This window comes from Xenopus laevis, chromosome 4L (assembly GCF_017654675.1).
Source record: "Xenopus laevis strain J_2021 chromosome 4L, Xenopus_laevis_v10.1, whole genome shotgun sequence".
Classification (NCBI taxonomy): Eukaryota; Metazoa; Chordata; class Amphibia; order Anura; family Pipidae; genus Xenopus; species Xenopus laevis.
The window spans coordinates 22215144-22237178 of record NC_054377.1 but is presented as its reverse complement, the minus strand read 5'-3'; the positions used below and the strand labels follow the sequence as shown (position 1 = coordinate 22237178).

The window sequence follows — 22035 nt, the reverse complement described above, 5'->3', positions numbered from 1 at the left end:
TAGAATAGCCCCCTCATCAGTTTTACTCCACTAAAGGTTTAACTATCCTTTAAAAGCCTAAAAATGAACATGGCTAGAAATGCCAAATCTTATATTTATACTGGATTTAATGCACCAATCTAAATGTTCAGCATGTCTATAGCAATAATGATCCAGGGTCAGCGGCATTGCACATGCTCAGGTCTAGGCAGCTTTTAGGGTTGTCACAAATCATCAAGCAGAAAACAAGGATTGACATTCATATAAGCAGATTCTTTTTCAATGCCTTCACATGCTCATTCAGGTGCTTTATTAATGTTTGTTTAAGATGCTCTTAAAAAACAGATATTGTGTGTGCTATGGGGGTGTAAGGTAACATTTTTATTATAATATCAAGTCATCAGTTTTTTGTATTAGTCTGATATCCTGAAGATGAACATTCAAAGCTGACATATATGTGTGGTTGCCTTTTAGAGGACCCTGCAGTCCGAGGCCGACTGACAGAATGCCTGGAGACAATCCTGAACAAGGCGCAAGAGCCCCCCAAATCCAAAAAGGTGCAGCATTCCAATGCCAAGAATGCTGTACTGTTTGAGGCGATAAGTCTCATAATCTACCATGACAGGCGAGTCAAATTATACATCTATTTCTATCTCCCGTTGTCTGAACTAATTTAAAACTGCTTTGTCTTGAATTTCCTTGCACAGGGTCAGTTGACAGTTTGACACATTGATATAGCCATCTTTTTTTTGGGCAGTTTTCACTTAAAACATTCTGTTAATATTTAAACACATAATTAAGTGTCATACTAGGCATTTAGATCAAATGGAGTCTGTGGGAGACAACCTTTCCGTCATTAGAACTTTCTGGTTAATTGGTTTTTGCTTAACGGAACCATACCTGTAGAATGATTTTGCAGGTACTACACTGCTTTTCAAGAGGCTTTGAGAATTGTTCATTCCGTCCTTTCCCTCTTAGTGTTGTTAAAGGAAAATTCAACCCGTAGATTAAAAAACCCCTACCCTGGGTAGACCCCCCCTCCCTCCTCCCCCCAGCCTACCTGCTAACCCCCCCCCCTAATATTTTACTCACCCCTCCGTGCAGATTCTGGCCTTGGAGTTCACGGCAGCCATCTTCTTTTTGTCTGGTAATCTTTGTGTATTGACGTCATTTTCAGCGCATGCGCAGTTGGAGTAAGTTTCTGGGCCCGAACCACTGCACATGCGCCCAAAGTCACGGAAATTTCCGCAAAAAATTTCGAAAAAGACAGAAGAAAGAAGATGGCACCTGTGAACTCCGATGCCAGAATCTGCATGGAGGGGTGAGTAAAAAATTATGGTACATTTGCCCGGAGGGCAGGTAGGCTGGGGGTCTACCCAGGGTAGGAGGGGAGGGTTTTTTTTTTATTATGGGTTGAATTCTCCTTTAATAACTGTTAATTATTAACGACCAGTGACATGAAACCAAAAATGCCGCCTCCTCTACATACATTTTTATGTGGTCACTTTGATTTAAGTGTGGGGATGACTGCATGCTGTGTATAGTCTATTTTAAGGACATTGCTTTCATATCTTTGAATATTTTAACAAATTATTCTAATAACCTTTTTTTTTTTTGCTTCAGTACTTGACAACTGTTTTTTTTTCTTCTTTCTATTGCTGAGCATGAGCAAACTTTGCACCTGCTATTAAATCAACCCCATTAACTCTTCTTTCTTGCACTGCAGTGAACCCAACCTCCTTGTCAGGGCGTGCAACCAGCTTGGACAGTTTCTTCAGCATCGGGAGACCAATCTGCGGTACCTGGCTCTGGAGAGCATGTGCACATTAGCCAGCTCAGAGTTTTCACATGAGGCAGTTAAGACGCATATAGAAACTGTCATCAATGCACTAAAGGTGAGAAGAATCTCTTGTGAAACATAGACATGTTCCTTCTATGAAACATAGAAGCTGCGGGTTCAGTTGCAACCTAACCAACACCGTGAACTTGAAGTACCAACATGTTCCACTGCTTATTTAAAACGGTAGTTCACCTTTAAAGGACAAGGAAAGGGTTCAATGTTACACTCCAGTATATTAAGGAGCTCCCTTGCCTGTACTTGATCGCTAACTTCTTTTTTTAAAATAGAGATCGTGTCTCCTGCAGTCGGCTTCCAAACATTTCCCCTTTCCCTGTCTATTGTGGCCGCCATTTTAGATATGTAGATGTCATAAGAAGGCACCGCGTCACGAAATGTGTATGCTCAAAGCTTTAGCCTCCCCCTAGACACGAGCACTATACTGCATGGTTACAAAGAGCAGCTTAGGATGCGCAGCACCAGACAACACACAATAATCGTCTCTGAGAACAAAAAACTTTTATGAGACAGGCGATTGTGTGTATAAAGGCAGCTGATGATCAGTGCGGGTGAGTGATCCTTTGCAGTTCTGCCTCAGCATGACCTATAGGTAACTTTTAATGTACATCCATATTTTAAAAAATAGTTTTTTTAGTGTCAGTATCACTTTAAATGAAAAGGTGACACCACCAAAGGTATGCCTCTTTTATTGCACTTTCCTTGCCCTTTAAGGTAACTTTTTGTATGTTATAGAATGTCCAATTCCTAGCAACTGTGCAACTAATCATCATTATTTACTTTTTACAGTTTTTTGTAGTCATTTGCTTTCCTTTTCTGCCTCTTTACAGCTTTCAAATGGGGGGGTCACTGACCTTATCAGCCAAAAAAACTATTGCTCTGTGATGATACAATTTTATTGTACTGTTACCTTTTATTACTTATATTCCTAGTCAGGCCCTCTCCTATTGATAGGCCAGTCTCTTATTAAATAATATGTGTTCCTACCGCACACTCGCCTTTCCTCTCACTGCGTTGGTGGTGCTGGTTCTCCGTCGACCCCGGCCAGGTCCCTTAGCAACAGCAAGCAAGAAACGGATCCGCACACACGCTATGATCAGCAGTTGGGGGGACACCCCTCTTTATTATATCACCTCGTGATCAACGTTTCGGGGGGATAAACCTCCCTTCATCAGGATGTGAAGGGAGGTTTATCCCCCCGAAACGTTGATCACGAGGTGATATAATAAAGAGGGGTGTCCCCCCAACTGCTGATCATAGCGTGTGTGCGGATCCGTTTCTTGTTTGCAGTCTCTTATTAAAACCATTGCATGGTTGCTAAGGAAAATAAGACCCTATCAACCAGATAGCTGTTGAAATACCAAAATGGAGAGCTGCTAAGCAAAAGCTATAAAAAGACCAATTGCAAATGATCTCAGAATATCACTATCTACATTATACTAAAAGTTACTTTTAAAGGTGAACTAACCCTTTAAGCAACCTTATCCCTTTTAACATCAATAATGCTCCAGGTACACTAGGTGAGTCTGCTGAGAAAATAATCTGTCACTTGTGTCTGTGTTTTCAATTTTTCTATAAGCAGTATTTAAAATGGTTGGATGCTTTATGTTTAGGATTATATACATTTTTATTTGCTTGGAGTCTTCTTAAACTAAATATGCCAGTCTTCTTAAACTGGAGCAATAGTGTTTAAAGGAGAAGGAAAGCTACAGAGGCATTTTATTGCCAATAAATTAGCTACAATAGTGCAAGCTAGAATGCTATATTTATTCTGTAGAATGTTTTACCATACCTGAGTAAAAAGCTCTAGAAACTCTCTGTTTGTTTAGAATAGGAGCTGCAGTATTAATGTGGTGTGACATCACTTCCTGCCTGAGTCTCTCCCTGCTCTGGGCTCAGATTACAGTAGAGAAGGGAGGGGTTGGGGGAGAGGAGCAAACTGAGTATGCTCTTGCCCAGGGCAATGAGGTTTAAGCTGAAGGCAGGAAGTCTGATACAGAAGCCCATGTGTACACAATAGAAGGAAGGAAATGCAGTATTTCTTTTAACAGGGACTCAGAGCAACATTACTTTGGGGGTTTACTGGTATATTTAGATGGACCTTTCTGTTAAGGCTTACTTAGTTTTAACCTTTCCTTCTCCTTTAACTTACATGTAACGTTATGATTCACATGTGCACCAACTAGTTCTCCTGATTCAGTAACAAATCTGTGTTCTCACTTGGGAATAACCAGTTCACCATTTTCTTTGCAGACAGAAAGGGATGTTAGTGTGCGACAGAGGGCGGTTGATCTCTTGTATGCAATGTGTGACAGGAGCAACGCACAGCAGATTGTGGCAGAGATGCTCAGCTACCTGGAGACGGCAGATTATTCCATTCGGGAGGAGATTGTAAGGACCAAAATCAACAGATTGAGGAAGTTTCTATGTACTTGAAAAGGAGCTTTTTATATAGAGCAGTGCTGTCCAACTTTTGTGGTACTGAGGGCTGGAATTTTTCTGACCTTCATGGTGGAGGGATGATAATGCAAGCCCGTGTTGACCACTCCTATTTTTAAAAACCACACCTACTTTAAACCACATCCATGTTACCACACGGAATGTTAAGACCATGTTAATAGTGGTAGCTTACCAAAAAACAAATATTTGGTTTTCACTGCAGGGATATCATGTATCACTCATATGTGAAAAAATGTAATGTCCTATTAAGACATACCCTTAAATCTCTATGCCTCCTCCTCCCCTGTGGATAACTCAGCACACACAGCAGAAGGCACAAAGAGTATGGCACATACAGGGAGCATAGGGCAGACACAGGGAGCATATGGCAGACAGAGTATGGCACACACAGGGAACATATGGCAGACAGAGTATGGCGCACACAGAGAGCATAGGGCAGAAAAACTATGGCACACATGGCGCCTAGGGAAGGCAGAGTATGGAACACACAGGGAGCATAGGGAAGACAATTTCGAATTGTTTTCAAATTTGAATCTAATTTGTACTATTCCCTAGTAGAAGAAAACAAAAAAATAGCTCGAAATTTGAATTTATTGAATTTGAAAATTCATCTTGACCTTTGATAAATCTGCCCCTTAGTCATTTCTAACTCATCTGACCTAGCATTGGTTTGGAGTGTTAAATGTGAGCGTAATGCCTTTATTTAACTATTTTTATTGTTTGATATGATGTTTTACAGGTAGGGAGTGAACTACAGTATGTTGTTTTGTGCAAACCTGAATGAATCATTATTTGTTAAAACTTGTGATCTGTGGGGGAAATGCAGATTACACCAAAATGTTCTCACATAGCCACACAATTTGTACTTCCACCCCCATTCGTCCTTTTCCTCATAGTTTAATTGGTCAAACTGATACATGCTCAGCTCATATTTAGCATTTTGTAGAAAAAAACGTTACTGTGCTGTAAAATGTGCTTCTTCTTAACAATTTTTAGCAACAGTTGCACTGGTTCTAAACCAGTAATAGTTAACATGTAGATTTGTGAATACAAAGGGGTCCTGTTGCTTGGCACTGAAATGGTTTAGGCATCTGTTTCTTACTGAGCTGTAAACATAGGGTGCCTTGTCTTTCTAGAAAATCACTGATCATGGCTGCGAGCTGGTATCTAAAGCTAGTCATATAGGGGCTGACTACGAGCTTGTTGCTTCTTTGTCCAAATCACACCACTCTGTAGATTAGTCAAATGATCGTTACATGAGGAATCTTAGTCTTAGGTGTCCCAATGAAACATTTTAGTGGCTATGACGGCACATTTTGATCTCTGAAGGAAATTGTGAGAGGGCCGGACAGAAAGCTCCGAATTATAGAAAGGCCATCTCCAGTAGACTCCATTTTAAATCAAATAATTTACATTTTTAAAATTGATTTTAAAACAGTACATTGTACTTGATATGAGATATAATTAAAAAAAAATTGGTCCAGGGGTTTAACAACATTACACATTTTTATGCTTTTGTTTACAGGTGTTAAAAGTTGCCATCCTCGCTGAAAAATATGCCGTTGATTATACATGGTACGTGGACACGATCCTAAACCTCATTCGTATTGCTGGGGACTACGTCAGTGAGGAGGTTTGGTACCGTGTCATCCAGATTGTCATCAATAGAGATGATGTGCAGGGGTATGCAGCCAAGACTGTGTTTGAGGTGAGAACATAGCTCAAGCACTTACACTAATGTAATTGCAACCCTTCTCCATATTGAATTACACCTTAAAGGAGAAGCAAAGTCATTTAGCACTGGGGGGTGCCAAATGTTAGGCACACCCAAGTGAACGTATTTACTTACCTGAAACCCCGGGCCGGTGCTCCTATCAGCAGAAAACTGCACTGGCTCGGGGTTATTCCAGTGAGCACCACGGAGCGCTTCTCTACCGGCTTCTTCTCTCTTTGCGCGGCTGCGCTTGCGCATTAGAGTGAAAAGCCGAACTTTAACTAAAAAGACGGCATTTTCATTCTACTATGCATGCGTCTGCCGTGGGAAATTTTAAGAAAGAAGAAGCCGGAAGAGAAGCGCTCCGTGGTGCTCACTGAAATAACCCTGGGCCGGTGCATTTTTCTGCTGATAGGAGCACTGGCCTGGGGTTTCAAGTAAGTAAATACGTTCAGTTGGGGGTGCCTAACATTTGGCACCCCCAAGTGCTAAACAACTTTCGTCCTCCTTTAACCTCTTGCTTTTGCGAAGAGAAAGCAAGGCCGAAATACAAATACAATTGTTATTTTGTATGTCATTTTTCTTTTATAATCATTTAACAATAGCATGGTTTCTATCAAAAGTGGCTTAATGCAAACCTCTCTGTTCTTCAATTACTCTGGGCAAACATGGCTCCCTCACATGGGCAATAATAATAATAGAGGAAGGGCATTAAATCAGTAGGCATTCCTCTGTAAGAACCACCTAGAAAAACAGGTACACTGTAGCACTCCACAAACTTGAAGATTAGTGCATCAAAGTTGATTTATTGGCCCCAAAAAGTAGATATATACAAGGCAATGTTTTGGACCCCACTGGGGCCTTTTTCTGTAAGTCTGTAAGAACCACTAGCTGTGCTGCCATTCTTAACTTGCTTTCAGTTTCTTTCTCTCTGATCAGATACTATAACATTTCGAGGTCATATTTTTTTAACAAATATGTTTACTAGGCTCTCCAAGCCCCTGCATGCCATGAGAATCTTGTAAAGGTTGGAGGATACATCCTTGGCGAATTCGGAAACCTCATTGCCGGTGATCCCCGCTCTAGGTGAGTGGGTAAGATTTTATTCAGGGTGGGAAACTTCAAGCAGAATGATTCACATGTTCACAGAAAGTAGAGTGAACAAAACAAGAAGAGACAATGAAAGGCTAATTCATTATTATTCATTAATATGCTAGACACTTTCAGTGATTTCCGCAGTCTTGGGGGGAAAATGTAGCGCAGAGACACTTTCCCAGGCATCCCTACAACAGATTTATAATCGCACAGGCACAATGAAACCCAAATAATTTTACTTTACTGTGCATGTGTAAGTCTGCGGAGGGACATCTTGGAATGGTAAGAAACATGGCATGGTGCTACTTTTCCCAGGCCAGTGCCTTTTTTTTTTTTTTAGAGCACCAGCACTGGGAATAAAACATAGAGGGTTAATTGAATTCACTGGAGGGTAAATCAGACTGGCCTGTTACTGCATAGCAAAGACATGTCTGCTGTCCTTCAAGCTGATACAGACAAGATTTCCACCTGGTTTCTCTAGACCCTAAAAAGAATATGGCTCGAAATATTTTTATTTATATTTTTTTATACAGGTATTGGATCAGTTATCCAGAAACTCCTTATCCTGAAAGATTCGCATTACACAAAGGCCATCTCCCATAGGGGTAGATTTACTAACGGGTGAATTTTCGCCAGCGACCTTGCACCACTTTGCCAGACACAAATTCGCTAACACTGCGCTAATTCACTAATATGCAAAGCTGCATCCTGGCCGGCAAACGCTGGCGACTGTTCGCTAGAGTTAATTCGGCAGTGCGAGCATTGCAAAGCGAAATTCCCCTAGCGTTTGTTTGTGCCTAGCGAGAATTTGCTAGTGATCTTACGCTGAGATCAATTTGATTAGAGTGGGTTCATTAAAGTTGTATGGACGTCTTTATTAGAGATGGTGCAAAAGCTTGAAGTTACCACTTTTTATTGAAAATGTCCAAGGAACCTTAATAAAGACAAAAGAGTTAATATTATGCCCTACACATGAGCCCACTGTAAAATGAATGTTCCATATGTTCTCAAATGTCTGGGGGAAAATGTTAAGCCAAAAATGTTAAGACTTTAACAGGCAATCCCACTTAAAAAAAAAAAAAAGTTGCCAGCACATTTTAAACTTTAATGCATTTTCGATAGACAGAATATAATGTAACTGACATCAGACTGAGGAAGATGTAGCTTCATTTTAGCACTTCGTCTGGTCTGAATTGGCGAAGTCAACGCTGTCGAACGTTCAGTAAAATCTGCACTTTACTGAATTTGCGGATCAACGAACATTCGCCGGAGCGAAAAGTTGCCTGTCGATAGAGTGCGAACGAACGCTAGTGACGTTCCCGTTCGCTAGCAAATTGTCGTCTGCGCCGGTTAGTGAATTGGTGATGTCCCTGCGGATCGGATTTCCAGCGAAAAGTAACTACCATTAGCCACTTTGCCCTTTAGTGAATCTGCCCCTTGACTCCATTTTAAACAAATAATTCGAATTTTTTAAAACGAATTCATTTTTCTCTGTACCTTGCACTCGATTCTAAGATATAATGAATCCTTACTGGAGGCAGAACAATCCTGTTGGGTTTAATTCATGTTTAAATTATATTTTAGTAGACTTAAGGTATAGAGAGCCAAATTATGGAAGGACCCCTTATCCAGACAACCCCAGGTCCCCTGCATTCTGGATATAACTGTACTTACTGTACCAGCTCATATGTTTGGCAGAAATACCTCTGTCTTATATTTTTATGTACAATCAAATATATGCCAAATTTTAAGTTGTTTTTTTTTTCTCTCCATTTCTCAGTCCTTTAATTCAGTTTAACCTGCTCCACTCCAAATTCCACCTGTGCAGCGTTCCTACCCGGGCGCTACTCCTCTCTGCCTACATCAAGTTTATAAACCTGTTTCCGGAAATTAAGCCTACCATACAGGATGTGCTACGCAGCGACAGCCAGCTCAGAAATGCTGATGTGGAGCTGCAGCAAAGAGCTGTGGAATATCTTCGTCTTAGCTCCATCGCCAGCAATGATATCCTGGTAAGTCTCCTTATCCTTCAATGTGTCCAGGTGGTCTAGATTTTATAGCTAATCTTTTCACACCATGATACTCTTCAGCGGCCTTCAGTGATTTCTATATTGGATGAACGGTGCAAGTTACAGCTTCGGTCATTCAGTAATTAAAGGGGTTCTCCTTCTAGAGGAGTGCTCAGATGTTGGTTCCACCTCACTCCAACTAGAACCTCTACCAATTCTCCGTACTCAGGTGGAAGTCATGTCCCAGTCTTGCAAAATTCGAAACCTGCTATCGGCACTATTCTTATATGCAAACAGCCATTAATTGGAAATCAGCTCTAGCACTGACAAAGGAGCAATGGACCACAATGGTTAACGACAATATCCCGCTATACAAATTGACATATTTACAAAGGGGATGCCCAAACAAATTTGACAAGGTCTGGAATATATGAATGGACAAATTTCTCATTGCTCACTAAATAAATCTCATAACTAAAAATAGGCAAGTCGCACCAGGAAGCAAACCAGATATTCCTAAATAAACAATTCACACTACTACCACCAGACAAGTTCCTCTCGGATACAGGTAAATCCTAGGTTTTATGTTTTAGTTAAGTTTAGAAATCAACAGGTTAAAAAAAAAAAAGGGATTCTCCTTCAGCAGGTTTGCTTGTTCTTGCTTCTAGCATTCGGAGCAAATGTACCGGATGCTTTTCCTACACTTCTGACACCACCTTGTGCAGGTTTCTCTATATATAATCTGTGCATTTGTCTCATAAGGTGATTGACTTGCTCTGCTCTCTGTTGTTGATGTAATAGACCCTAACGGATCCTCCTCAGAATATTTTTTGACTTTTTATGACTTATTTTTATTTGAAGGCCACCGTTTTGGAAGAGATGCCTCCATTTCCCGAGCGAGAATCTTCCATCCTGGCAAAGCTGAAGAAGAAAAAGGGGCCCAGCACCGTTATAGATCTGGAAGATACAAAGAAAGAGAAGAGTAATTCTGATTTAAACGGGATCACTGAGCATGCACCTGTCAGTACATCGGTACGTTCCAAGGGGGAGGCGAGAAAGTCTTTATGGAGGCTTCTGCATTAAAGGAATTGTTCAGTGTAAAAATAAGAATTAGGTAAATAAATAGGCTGGGCAAAATAAAAAATGTTTCTAATATAGTTAGTTAGGCAAAAATGTAATGTATAAAGGCTGGAGTGACTGGATGTCTAACATAATAGCCAGAACACTACTTCCTGATTTGCAGCTCTCTTGGTTTCCACTGATTGGTTACCAGGCAGTAATCAAATCAGTGACTTGAGGAGGGGCCACATGGGTCATAACTGTTGCTTTTGAATCTGAGCTGAATGCTGAGGATCAATTGCAAACTCACTCAACAGTTATGTCCCATGTGCCCCCCCCCTTAAAGTCGCTGATTAACTCAGAGTTAGAGAGCTGAAAAGCAGGAAGTTGTTTTCTGTTATGTAAGACATTGTTACTCCAGCCTTTATACATTACATTTTTGGCTAACTAACTATATTAGAATTTTTTTTATTTTGCACAGGCTATCTGTTTACCAAGTTTTTATTTTTACGCTGAACTGTTCCTTTAAAATATTGTCATTTATTTCAGTACAAGATCTTTTATTAATGGCTGCTTCCAGGTTGGGACTGATATTCAAAATCGGTACTGGGATTTCAAGTACACGGAGGCCCAATAATTAGTGACTAACTATGTTATCTTACAGCAGCCCCTCTGGCCTTTGTCACAATGTGCAGATTGCCAGTTCAGGCCTGGCTGCTTTCAATTATTTAGAATAATAATTCAGAATTTGAAGAGATAAAGAAAGATGCCTTTCATTTGATGCAGGGTACATCTCCAAATGTCAGTCAAGGCAAAGGGTAGGGCCCCACTAGTGGATTAGTCAATTGGGACCACATTGATGCTCTTCTGTGTACCACTTCATTCAGCTGTTTCTGGCGAGACATGAATAGAATGAAAGAGTAAATTAATAAAGCGTAAAACCCGTTCAGTGGTAGAAAATCAGACCAAATACTGTGTTAAGGAATCTAGTTACAGCGTTAATCATTTATTAAAAAGGAGAAGGAAAGGCTAAACTTAAGTAAGCTTTATCAGAAAGGTCTATATAAATACACCAGTAAACCCTCAAAGTAATGCTGCTCTGAGTCCTCTGTCAAAAGAAACACTGAATTTCTTTCCTTCTATTGTGTACCCATGGGCTTCTGTATCAGACTTCTTGTTTTCAGCTTAAACCCCCAGGGCTAGGGCTTGAGCATGCTCAGTTTGCTCTTCTCTACCCCTCCCTCCTCCTCTCCCTGCTGAAATCTGAGCCCAGAGCTATGAGTGAGCAGGGAGAGATTCAGGCAGGAAGTGATGTCACAGAAAGCTAATATGGCAGCTGCTATCCTAAACAAACAGAGAGTATATAGAGCTACTCCGGTATGGTAAAGCATTCTGCATATTAAATATAGTCTTATAGCTTGCACTATGGTGGCTAATCTATTGGCAATAAACTGCCTCGGTAGCTTTCCTTCTCCTTTAAAACGGTTATAAGTTTTCTTGTATCTGTCCTTTTGCAATCCTTATTTTCCATCTCTACTACTGTAAAGCAACAGCTTATTGTTGAAGATCAAGTCACTTACGCCGTCCGTCAACGTCCACTTTCTCTTCTGGTGCCCACCCCATCCAGCAGCCATTGCCTATATTCTGGGACCAGTCATCTTGCAGCAGCTCTGCCAGTCTTCCAGGTCCAAAGCTATAGGCATGGAATATGATAATTAACTTTGCATCCCTTCTGTATAAACATGCTGTATGCTAATGAGAATTGAGTTTGAATTCCTTGAGACCAAAATAACAGAGTTTGCTTTGCAGCCGGCTATTCTAAATTTAAGTTCTTAGTAATGGAGTGTTTGTGTGTTTTCAAACCGGCCAGTCAGTTTATTAACCTACATGGATTAAAGGCATTCCTTTGTACTGTGTGATTGCTGTCTGCTCATATATGGTTACTGAACTCAGAAAGTCTGAATCTCTAACAGAAAATACTTCAACTAGGATTTTATAACGGGAAAGTCCATAAATCTGCCGCTCTTTACATGTTGCCAGTAGCGTAACTATAGAGGAAGCAGACCCCACAGTCACAGGGTGCCCCGACCGCGGTGTTGGCTTCCTCTATAGCCAACAAGAACCCCCCCCTTCCCCAGCCTCTCTCTTACCTGCGACTGGGAAGCAGAGCGCGTTGGCATGGGTGTAGTGGGTGGAATCTGGGTGCATGAATGGGTGGGGTCTGAGCAAGGAGTGGACGGGGTCTGAGCAAGGAGTGGACGGGGTCTGAGCAAGGAGTGGACGGGGTCTGAGCAAGGAGTGGACGGGGTCTGAGCAAGGAGTGGACGGGGTCTGAGCAAGGAGTGGACGGGGTCTGAGCAAGGAGTGGACGGGGTCTGAGCAAGGAGTGGGCGGGGTCTGAGCAAGGAGTGGGCGGGGTCTGAGCAAGGAGTGGGCGGGGTCTGAGCAAGGAGTGGGCAGGGTCTTGGCAAGGAGTGGGCATGGTCTAGGCGGAAAGTGGGCAGAGGTGAGAAGTGGGTGGGAGGATGGGGATCGGAGTGCGCTGACTGCTGCACTTTAGTTGTAAGCAGGGGAATACTGGGAACTGAGGAATTTGCTAATGAGAAATTTGTATAAGGAGTATGAATAACTAACACAGCATGAAGTGTTTTAATAGAATGGTTCTGTGTTTCTTAAAAAGCCGTCACTGAGCACTTGGCAAAACTTCCTCTTCCTTTTCTTTTACAGTCCACTCCATCTCCCTCCGCTGACCTGCTGGGTTTGGGCGCTTCCTCTGGTTCCAGTTCTACTGCTAAAGCCGCTCCATCTGCTGGCAATCTACTTGTTGACGTCTTTGCAGATGCCTCCCTCCCTGTTGCCGCTGTCGCTTCAGAGGCAGAGGATCATTTTTCAAGGTATCGAGAGCCGCGTCAATGTATAAATGGGTGTGGCGGAGGGCGTCAACTAAGAATGGCAAAATATTCCTTTAAAGGGATATTATACAGGTCACCTGGAGTTTTTTGAATGGAGCCTGAGCAGGCAAGGGGTAAATTGTATTTTTTATGTTTGCGGGTATTATGTCGACTAATTTTGCTCCATGTTACTGCCCCTTTCTCCTCTCCTTCAATTCCTCAATGCCTACAATGGCTGTAAAGTGATGTTCAAACACCTTTAGAAGGGGCATCAGGGGAACCAGACCCCTCTGTGGACGATGCAGAGGATTCCTTCCACAAGTAAGCAACCAAGCCAAAAAACCCAGCAAAACCATCAACCCATCTTGCACCCTATACCATCATTCTCTGCCTTCTACCCTCTGATGACATCATACATCATGAAGCCTCATTTCCACAAACTGTTTGATTAGACTGTATTGGATGTTGCAGGCTTCTTTAAAGGGGAAGGAAAGTCTAAAATAGAATAAGGCTAGAAATTCTGTATTTTGTACACTAAACATAAACATGAACTTACTGCACCACAAGCCTAATCAAACAAATAATTTATGCTTTCAAAGTTGGCCACAGGGGATCACCATCTTTGTTAAACATCTTTGCAAGACCAAGACTGTGCACATGCTCAGTGTGGTCTGGGCTGCTTAAGGATCGTCATCAATTATCAAAACAGCACAGGTCAAATAATATCTGTCAGAAGCCGATACAGCAAGACTGATTAATAAATAGAATATACAGGCTGCACTGGGTCCTGTGTTGTCATGTAATCTAATGTGGATTTTATGGATTTTTTATTGTTTAATACAAACTTTTTCCAATTCTGCAGAATCAGTGGCTGCAGCAAAATAATCCTCCAAATAGAATCCCAGTTTATCAGTTTTAATCTGGTTCCATTATCTTTGTCCCTGCAGTTGGAGTTGGAAACCGTAAAGGGGATGTAAAGGCAAAAATAAAATCCAATACAAATCTCTACACAGTCGCCGACTGCTCTACAGGGAAACAAACAAAGCTGCTTGAGTTCCGCATGACTGGGAAGTAAGGTGGGGGCTCCCCCTGCTGTTCATAAGTATGATTGTTTCCCCTGCAGAGCAGTTAGGGACCGTCTGCCAATTCGTATCCACAGCAGTAAATGAAGGGAGAATTTCACTGCATACAGTCAGGTTTCTTATAAAAACGGTAAACATTTTTTAAGTATATTGGAGATATTTTCTTTCTAGCATCTTTCTGCCTATTAACAACAAAAACATGATTTCAGGTGAATATCATTCCTCTGCCCCAGCTGTGCACTCTCCCATTATACCAATGTGGATTTCTTTTGCAAATTACACTCACCCATGGAGTAAGTGGAGTTTGCAAAAGAAATCCAAAGGTTCTGTCATTGTGATGCATTGAATGTTGCATTAATGCACCACAACCAATGCATTTCAATTAGAATTTTTTTTTTTTTTGAAACCTTATTATTTGGTTTCAGCCAAAACCAAGCACCTTTTGCAGGATATGGCCAAATTGCGTGATTTTAAAGGTCATGGAAAGAGAAATTAACTAACCAGGTGCCAATATTGTACGTGAATACAATCACATATTTATTAACCCAGGCTCTGGGTATCTTCTGTAAAAAATTCACCGGCCTGGCAATTTTTTTTCCCACTTTTTGCTGCCATGTTGTCTGAGTTAGAAGAGGACAAAACCTGGATAAAAAGTGACAATTCAGTTTGGGTGCATTTTATAACTAAAGCTGCTGATATACAGCCCAATATGGCTCTCATTGAATGAAAAAACATTGATATGAACTTAATATAACCAACCAGATTGTCTAAATGAGGCCTTAGTGTGTTTACTATTAAAGGGGTGGGTCACCTTTAAATTAACTTTTAGTATGTTATAGAATTTCTAATTCTAAGAAACATTTCAATTGGTCTTTATTTTTTTATAGTTTTATAATTATTTGCCTTTTCTTTCTGACTCTTTCCAACTGAGGGTCACTGACCCCATCTAAAAAAAAAAATACTCTGTAAGGCTACAGATTCATCATTATTGCTACTTTTTATTACACATCTTTTATTAAGTTTGTCTCCTATTTATATTCCATTCAAAACCATACACGTAATGAGGACCCTAGCTACCAGAATGCTGAAATTGCAAACTGGAGAACTGCAGAATAAAAAGCTAAATAACTCAAAAACACAAATAGTATAAAATGAAAACCAATTGCAAATTGTCTCCAAATCTCACTCTCTACTCCCTACTAAAAGTTGACTCAAAGGTGAACAACCCCTTTACAGCATCAGTAAGTACAAGTTTGGATAACGAATATAAAAAGATCTCTGTAGAGGAATTATAAAATTCAGAGTCTGCATATATGTATATAATGTGACCCCAACAAATGGGGAGAAACACTGGCAACCAAATTAAAATGCAGCAATTATAGGAATTGACTATTGTAAAGGATGAATCCATTGTACAGCAAAGCCCTCCCTGTACCACTTGCTGGTTTCCTTGGGAAATAACTGGAACAGGAGCAGTTTCATTTCTCCAGGATCACTCCAGGGTTCCATTGTGTCATTTAAAGCTCTAATATTTCACTGCTGCTTTAAACAGTTTTGTTTTTTTTACCGTGCACATATCATGTGCTTATGTGTGTTTTTTTACTCTTTATGATGAACTTAATAAGACGGCAATCTTCCACTCTTATTGATTATATGTATGGTATGTGTGTGATATGTGTGTGCATGTCTGGGTGCTTCTACCATTTCACCCTTTCATTACTTCAGCAGCCTCTGCCATATAAAGTATATTTGTGTGTGTGTGTGTATATATAATATACACATATATATATATATATATATATATCAGACAGGCACGTCCTCATCCTACAATTTGCATTAGTGTTTAGACAAGTTCTTTTGGAGCAGCTCTGGTGGACTGTTTGTACCTCTCGTTTGTTTATTCTGCTGAATTTATATCTGAAACTTCCATTCTTGCTCAGATTTCTGCGATGATTACTCTTGTTCTGTTATTTTGCATTTCTTGTTCAATTTCCCACTTGTTTTTTAAGGCTTATCTGTAAGAACAATGGAGTCCTCTTTGAGAATCAGCTGCTGCAAATTGGTGTGAAATCAGAGTTCAGGCAAAATCTAGGTAAGGTAACTTAAAAACCAAGGTTACAGAAAGTACAGACATTCTCGCACAATCAAACCTTTTTTTTAACTTGAAGGGGTCATAAACCATCTGGCAAACATTTGAATGAAATTGCTCTTTTGAGAGCTGTTGCAATTTCCATAGCCACCGAACACAGGCAGAGCTATATATATAGGGGAACACAGACAGAGCTATACTTAAAGGGGAACACAGGCAAAGCTATATTTATAGGGGAACACAGGCAGAACTATATTTATAGGGGAACACAGGCAAAACTATATTTATAGGGGAACACAGGCAGAGCTATACTTATAGGGGAACACAGGCAGAACTATATTTATAGGGGAACACAGGCAAAACTATATTTATAGGGGAACACATGCAGAGCTATATTTAAAGGGGAACACAGGCAGAGCTATATTTATATGGGGGCACAGGCAGAGCTATATTTATAGGGAAACACAGGCAGGACTATATTTATAGGGGAACACAGGCAGAGCTATATTTATAGGGGAACACAGGCAGAGCTATATTTATATGGGGGCACAGGCAGAGCTATATTTATAGGGAAACACAGGCAGGACTATATTTATAGGGAAACACAGGCAGGACTATATTTATAGGGGAACACAGGCAGAGCTATATTTATAGGGGAACACAGGCAGAGCTATATTTATAGGGGAACACAGGCAGAGCTATATTTATATGGGGGCACAGGCAGAGCTATATTTATATGGGGGCACAGGCAGAGCTATATTTATAGGGAAACACAGGCAGGACTATTTTTATAGGGGAACACAGGCAGAGCTATATTTATAGGGGAACACAGGCAGAACTATATTTATAGGGGGGACACAGGCAGAGCTATACTGTACTTATAGGGGAACACAGGCAGAGCTATATTTATAGGGGAACACAGGCAGAGCTATATTTATAGGGGAACACAGGCAGAGCTAAATTTATAGGGAAACACAGGCAGGACTATATTTATAGGGGAACACAGGCAGAGCTAAAGGGACCTCTAACCAAAGGCAGTTACTCCAAGTGCAAAGAGGGGAATTACGATGCTCTGCCTTCTGCAAATGACCCCTAAACATTGCAGGTAACATACATTTGTATCACACTCACCCCCTGCTTTTCTCATCAGGTATGGACCACCATGTGACTCAGATTAACACACACCTGCAAATATGTTTATATTAATTTTTTAATACATTCCCAGTATGGCACATATTTACATCCATAAATAGGTTTGTTGTTTATAGTCTTATAGTGCTTGGGATGCCAAAAGTTACACACCCACGATGGTTTGCTCTTATCAGCAGAAAACTGCACTGGCCCGGGTTATACCAATGAGCACCACGGATCGATCCTCTTCCGTCTTCTTCTTTTTTCTCACGGCTGGGATTGTGTAGTAGATCGAAAAGTCGAACTTTAACGAAAAAGCCGGCTATTTCGTTCTACTGCGCAGAATGAAAATTTTTATAAAAAGGAAGAAGCGAAAAAGATAACTCTGTGGTGCTCGCTGGCGGAACCCCAGATCGGGGCATTTTTCTGCTGATAGGAGCACCAGCCCAGAGTGTAAGGTAAGTAAATATAACCATTTGGGGGTGCCTAATGTTTAGCACTCCCAAGTTAAAATGATTTTCCTTCTCCGTTGAATAGCACAATAACAGAATTTGCTCCTTCATAGACAAAAGGAGATGCTCTGACCCTGCTGGTACACTGGGGCTCTGTTTTTTTTTTTTGTTCTATACAGTTTTACCCTAGGGTACAAGATTCAGATCATTATAAGTATCATTCTATCAAGATCACTTCATATACCCCCCTCACCTTTTTTTTTTTTTTTTTTTTTTTTTTACAGGCCGAATGTTTATCTTCTTTGGAAACAAGATGTCCTCACAGTTTCAGAATTTCACATCTACTGTTATATGTTCCGATGAACTTTCTGCCAATATCCTTCTCTGAGTAACTCCTATAAGTATATCAATGTGTTCAATTGTTTGTAGAACTAAGGTAGGTACGTTGCATCCATATCAAGAACTCCGTGTAACACTCGGCTGTATAAGAGCCTTGCACAAAAGAAGCTGATGAGTTTTGCTACAAAGCAAGAGAGTGGCCTGGCTACAGAGTAGAAAATGTTTTATGGTGATACGGGATAGAGTTTTTTTTGTTTTTTGCAGTATTCAAAGCGTTGTGGTTGTGGGCTACACAAAACTAAACATTGCCATTGAAAAAGAAATCATTTAAGGGAGAAGGAAAGGTTAAAACGAAGTAAGCCTTATAAGAAAGGTCCATATAAATATACCAATAAACTATCATGCTGCTCTGAGTCATTTCTTTCCTTATATTGTGTACACATGGGCTTCTGTATCAGACTTCCTGTTTTCAACTCAAACCTTCTTGTCCCGGATGTGAGCATGCTCAGTTTGCTCCTCTTCCCCCCCCTCCCTTCTCTGCTGTAATCTGAGCCCAGAGCTATAAGTGAGCAGGGAGAGACTCAGGCAGGAAGTGATGTTACACCAAGCTAATACTACAGCTGCTATCCTTAACAAAAACAGAGGGGTAAATTTATCAAAGAGTGAAGTTCTGCCACTAGAGTGAAATTCCGCAGCTCTCAATTCATTTCTATGGGATTTTGAAAGGCTTATTTATCAATGGGTGAAGTGAAAGTTCACCCTTTGATAAATACGCCTATAAAAATCCCATAGAAATGAATGGAGAGTGGCAGAATTTCACTCTAGTGGCGGAACTTCACTATTAACTTCACTCTTTGATAAATATACCCCAGAGAGCTTCTAGAGCTTTTACTCAGCTATGGTAAAAAACATTCTACAGAATAAATATAGCATTCTAGCTTGCACTATTAGAGCTAATCTATTGGCAATAAAATGCCTCCATAACTTTACCTCCCCTTTACAGAATAATGATCCAAGTCCAAAATAAAATTGGATAATAATTTGCATAATAATATTAAAAACTGAGGTAGGCAAACATCCTCTTTCAAACATGAACAACGCGGGAGCCAATCTGCCCCAGAAGAATGGCCCAAAATTCCAGCAAAGTTGGTACCCCAAAAAGTTTCACACTGTTATTGCTACAAAATACTAGAGGATGGGGAGTAAATACTTGTGCACAGGGCAAAGGTCTGAGTACTTTGGCAAGGTACTGCTACTGAGAGACCAATGACTTCTTCTTTCATCCTCCCCCCCCCCCCCGTTGACTTTTGTCTGTGATGGGCAAATTCAGTTTTTGTTTACCTTATTTATTCATAATTAGCGGTATATTTTTTTTTAATCCTATAACCTTTGCTCACTTCGCTTCTGTTCATCGATGCCGGCATTTTGGAATTATGAATCGCAAATGTCTTTCTTAAACATCAATGGCTCAGGTGCAGTTGGAAACCCTTCAACTAGTATGTTCAACAATGTCCCTGTCTGTAAATGTAGGGATGCACCGAATCCACTATTTTGGATTCGGCTGAACCCCTGCATCCTTCACAAAAGATTCGGGCAAATATCGAATCCTAATTTGTATATGCAAAAAGTCATGCACTTTCCCTCCCACCCCTAATTTGCATATGCAATCCAAATCTTGCTGAAAAAAGCCGAATGCTGGATTCAGTGCATCCGTAAAACGTTCCTAATACCCAGAAAATCTATCACTTTTTCCTTGACTCCTGATCATGTCTGAATGTGCAGTCAAAGCCAGCAGAGGACACTGTCGATGGAGGGGCACAGGTGCAGCAGGTGGTGAACGTTGAATGTGTGCAGGAATTTACAGATCATCCTCTTCTAAACATTCAGTTCAGGTATTTGTGTGATCAACTTGCCTTCATTATTACCTTCTTCTAATCATGGCACACGTTACGTTTAGCAGCTGTGGAACTACATAACTTGCTACTTGCTACAATAGCCCGTCAAAACAAAGGGCCAGAGTAAACGAGATTCTGCCCCAGGTTCCAAGGGCAAAAATCACAACTAACGCTGGCCATAGATGTAAAGGTTTTTAAAAGATCTTTACATTATCGTAAGACCACGATTATCTCGAAACGATTGTTTAAATTTACGATGTGTCCCATCAACTAAAAAGACCATTTCAAGCGATATTGCCAGGAAAACTAAAGGGTAGCTGCCTGCTTGGCCCTGCAAACATAGATTGGACCAATTACCAGACCAAATCTGACCATATAGGGCCACCGTAACATGGTCATTATTTAGTAAAAAGCATTTCCTTTAAATGAGCAGAAATAGGCTGTGAGCAGACACGGGCACATAGATAGCGTCCTAAATAATGTCTCATTAGCCGTTTGCCCAATAAAACTGTATCTTAGCCTTTGAGGCCAGCCAAACTTGTTGTTGACAAGGCTCATGACAGATGTAACGGATCTCAAATCCTCTCCTCCACTGTTCCATGTGCCTACACCTGGATACATTTCCTCCACTTGGGTGTAGGCAGACATGGTCAGATTTCCGCTCCGTTTTTAGGGGCCACATTTAGCACAGGGCAAGAATCCACTCTTCCACTGCTGCTCTGCTGCCACTCACATACAATGCTAAATTCTGCATTCCACCGCCTGCACCAGAGCAGAGGCAATGTATCCGGGTGCAGGCACATGTATTATTGCGGCAGGAGCGAATTATTGGCCTGCATCCGCTATATCTGTCCCTAGCCTAAGGGCTGAGTAGAATAAATTGCATTAGTTGCTGCTACTTCTTCATGAAGGGCCCAAGTTCCTTTTGTCATTTGTAAGGCAGAATATTGCAAAACAGTTTCTCTGCTTTCAACTTTTTCTTTGATAGAATTTACAGGCTTATCACAGTAATGTTTATGTGTCATATTTGGCAGCCTCCATGTCTACAGTCCGTTCTGATGGAGCAATAGACTTTTCTATAGAATATAAATTGTACTTTTGTTGTCCTAGATACGGAGGAGCATTCCAGAATGTGTCAGTGAAGCTGCCTATCACACTGAATAAGTTCTTTCAGCCGACAGAGATGAGCTCTCAGGATTTTTTCCAGCGTTGGAAGCAGCTTAGCAGGTACAGAGCTATGAAGAACTTGAATGATAGAATCCTATATATATATATATATATAATAATAATATAATATATATATAAAATACACAAAAGCCATAAATATCTTGTACTTGTGTATTATAATAAATAAAGTACCCCTTGTTGGAAAATATGAGGATATTAGAAGTTACCAAGGAGTTCCATGTATAAAAACACTCGGCCTCGGTAACTTCGAATATCCTTATAATTTACAAGAGGGGGTACTTTATTATATATAATTACTACAAGAAGGTCCGCACTCTCAGGACTTCTAAAAATCATAATATTTATTATAAATGACTCATTTAGTCAAGTCCTGAGAGTGCAGACCTTCTTGTAGTAGTTAAGGATATTTTAAGTTACCAAGGAGTTCTATGATTATATAAAAGGCTGTTTTTATACAGGTTATGGACAGAAATGATATCAATCACTAAGCTCTGATTATAACTGATGGCATCACTAAGCATTGTTTATATAGTGAAGTACTCTTTATTGTAAAATATAAGGATATTATAAATCACCGAGGAGTTTCATGACCATATAAAACCACGAGGCCGAAGGCCGAGTGTTTTTATACAGGTCATGGAACTCCAAGGTTACTTATAATATCCTCATATTTTACAACAGGGGGTACTTTATTTTTTATAATACACAAGTTTTAGTGAGTCATGTGACAGAAATGACATCACTACTCACCATTTATAACTGATGACATCACTACTCACCACTTATAAGGATATCAT

At 40.5% G+C, this 22035-nt stretch overlaps 1 protein-coding gene across 4 annotated transcripts in view; it reads left to right on the top strand.

Moving 5' to 3' along the window:
• ap2a2.L (adaptor related protein complex 2 subunit alpha 2 L homeolog) overlaps positions 1 to 22035 on the top strand; it is a 65742-nt gene that overhangs the window by 42120 nt on the left and 1587 nt on the right. Inside the window, exons 8-21 of one of the 4 annotated variants that reach the window (XM_041589406.1) lie at positions 454 to 604; positions 1706 to 1874; positions 4088 to 4225; positions 5820 to 6002; positions 6997 to 7094; positions 8884 to 9115; positions 9974 to 10144; positions 11719 to 11856; positions 12899 to 13065; positions 13306 to 13383; positions 16154 to 16236; positions 18101 to 18190; positions 19924 to 20047; positions 21161 to 21277. In XM_041589406.1, coding sequence (XP_041445340.1) covers positions 454 to 604; positions 1706 to 1874; positions 4088 to 4225; positions 5820 to 6002; positions 6997 to 7094; positions 8884 to 9115; positions 9974 to 10144; positions 11719 to 11856; positions 12899 to 13065; positions 13306 to 13383; positions 16154 to 16236; positions 18101 to 18190; positions 19924 to 20047; positions 21161 to 21277 — 1939 coding nt within the window. 4 annotated transcript variants of the gene reach the window in all.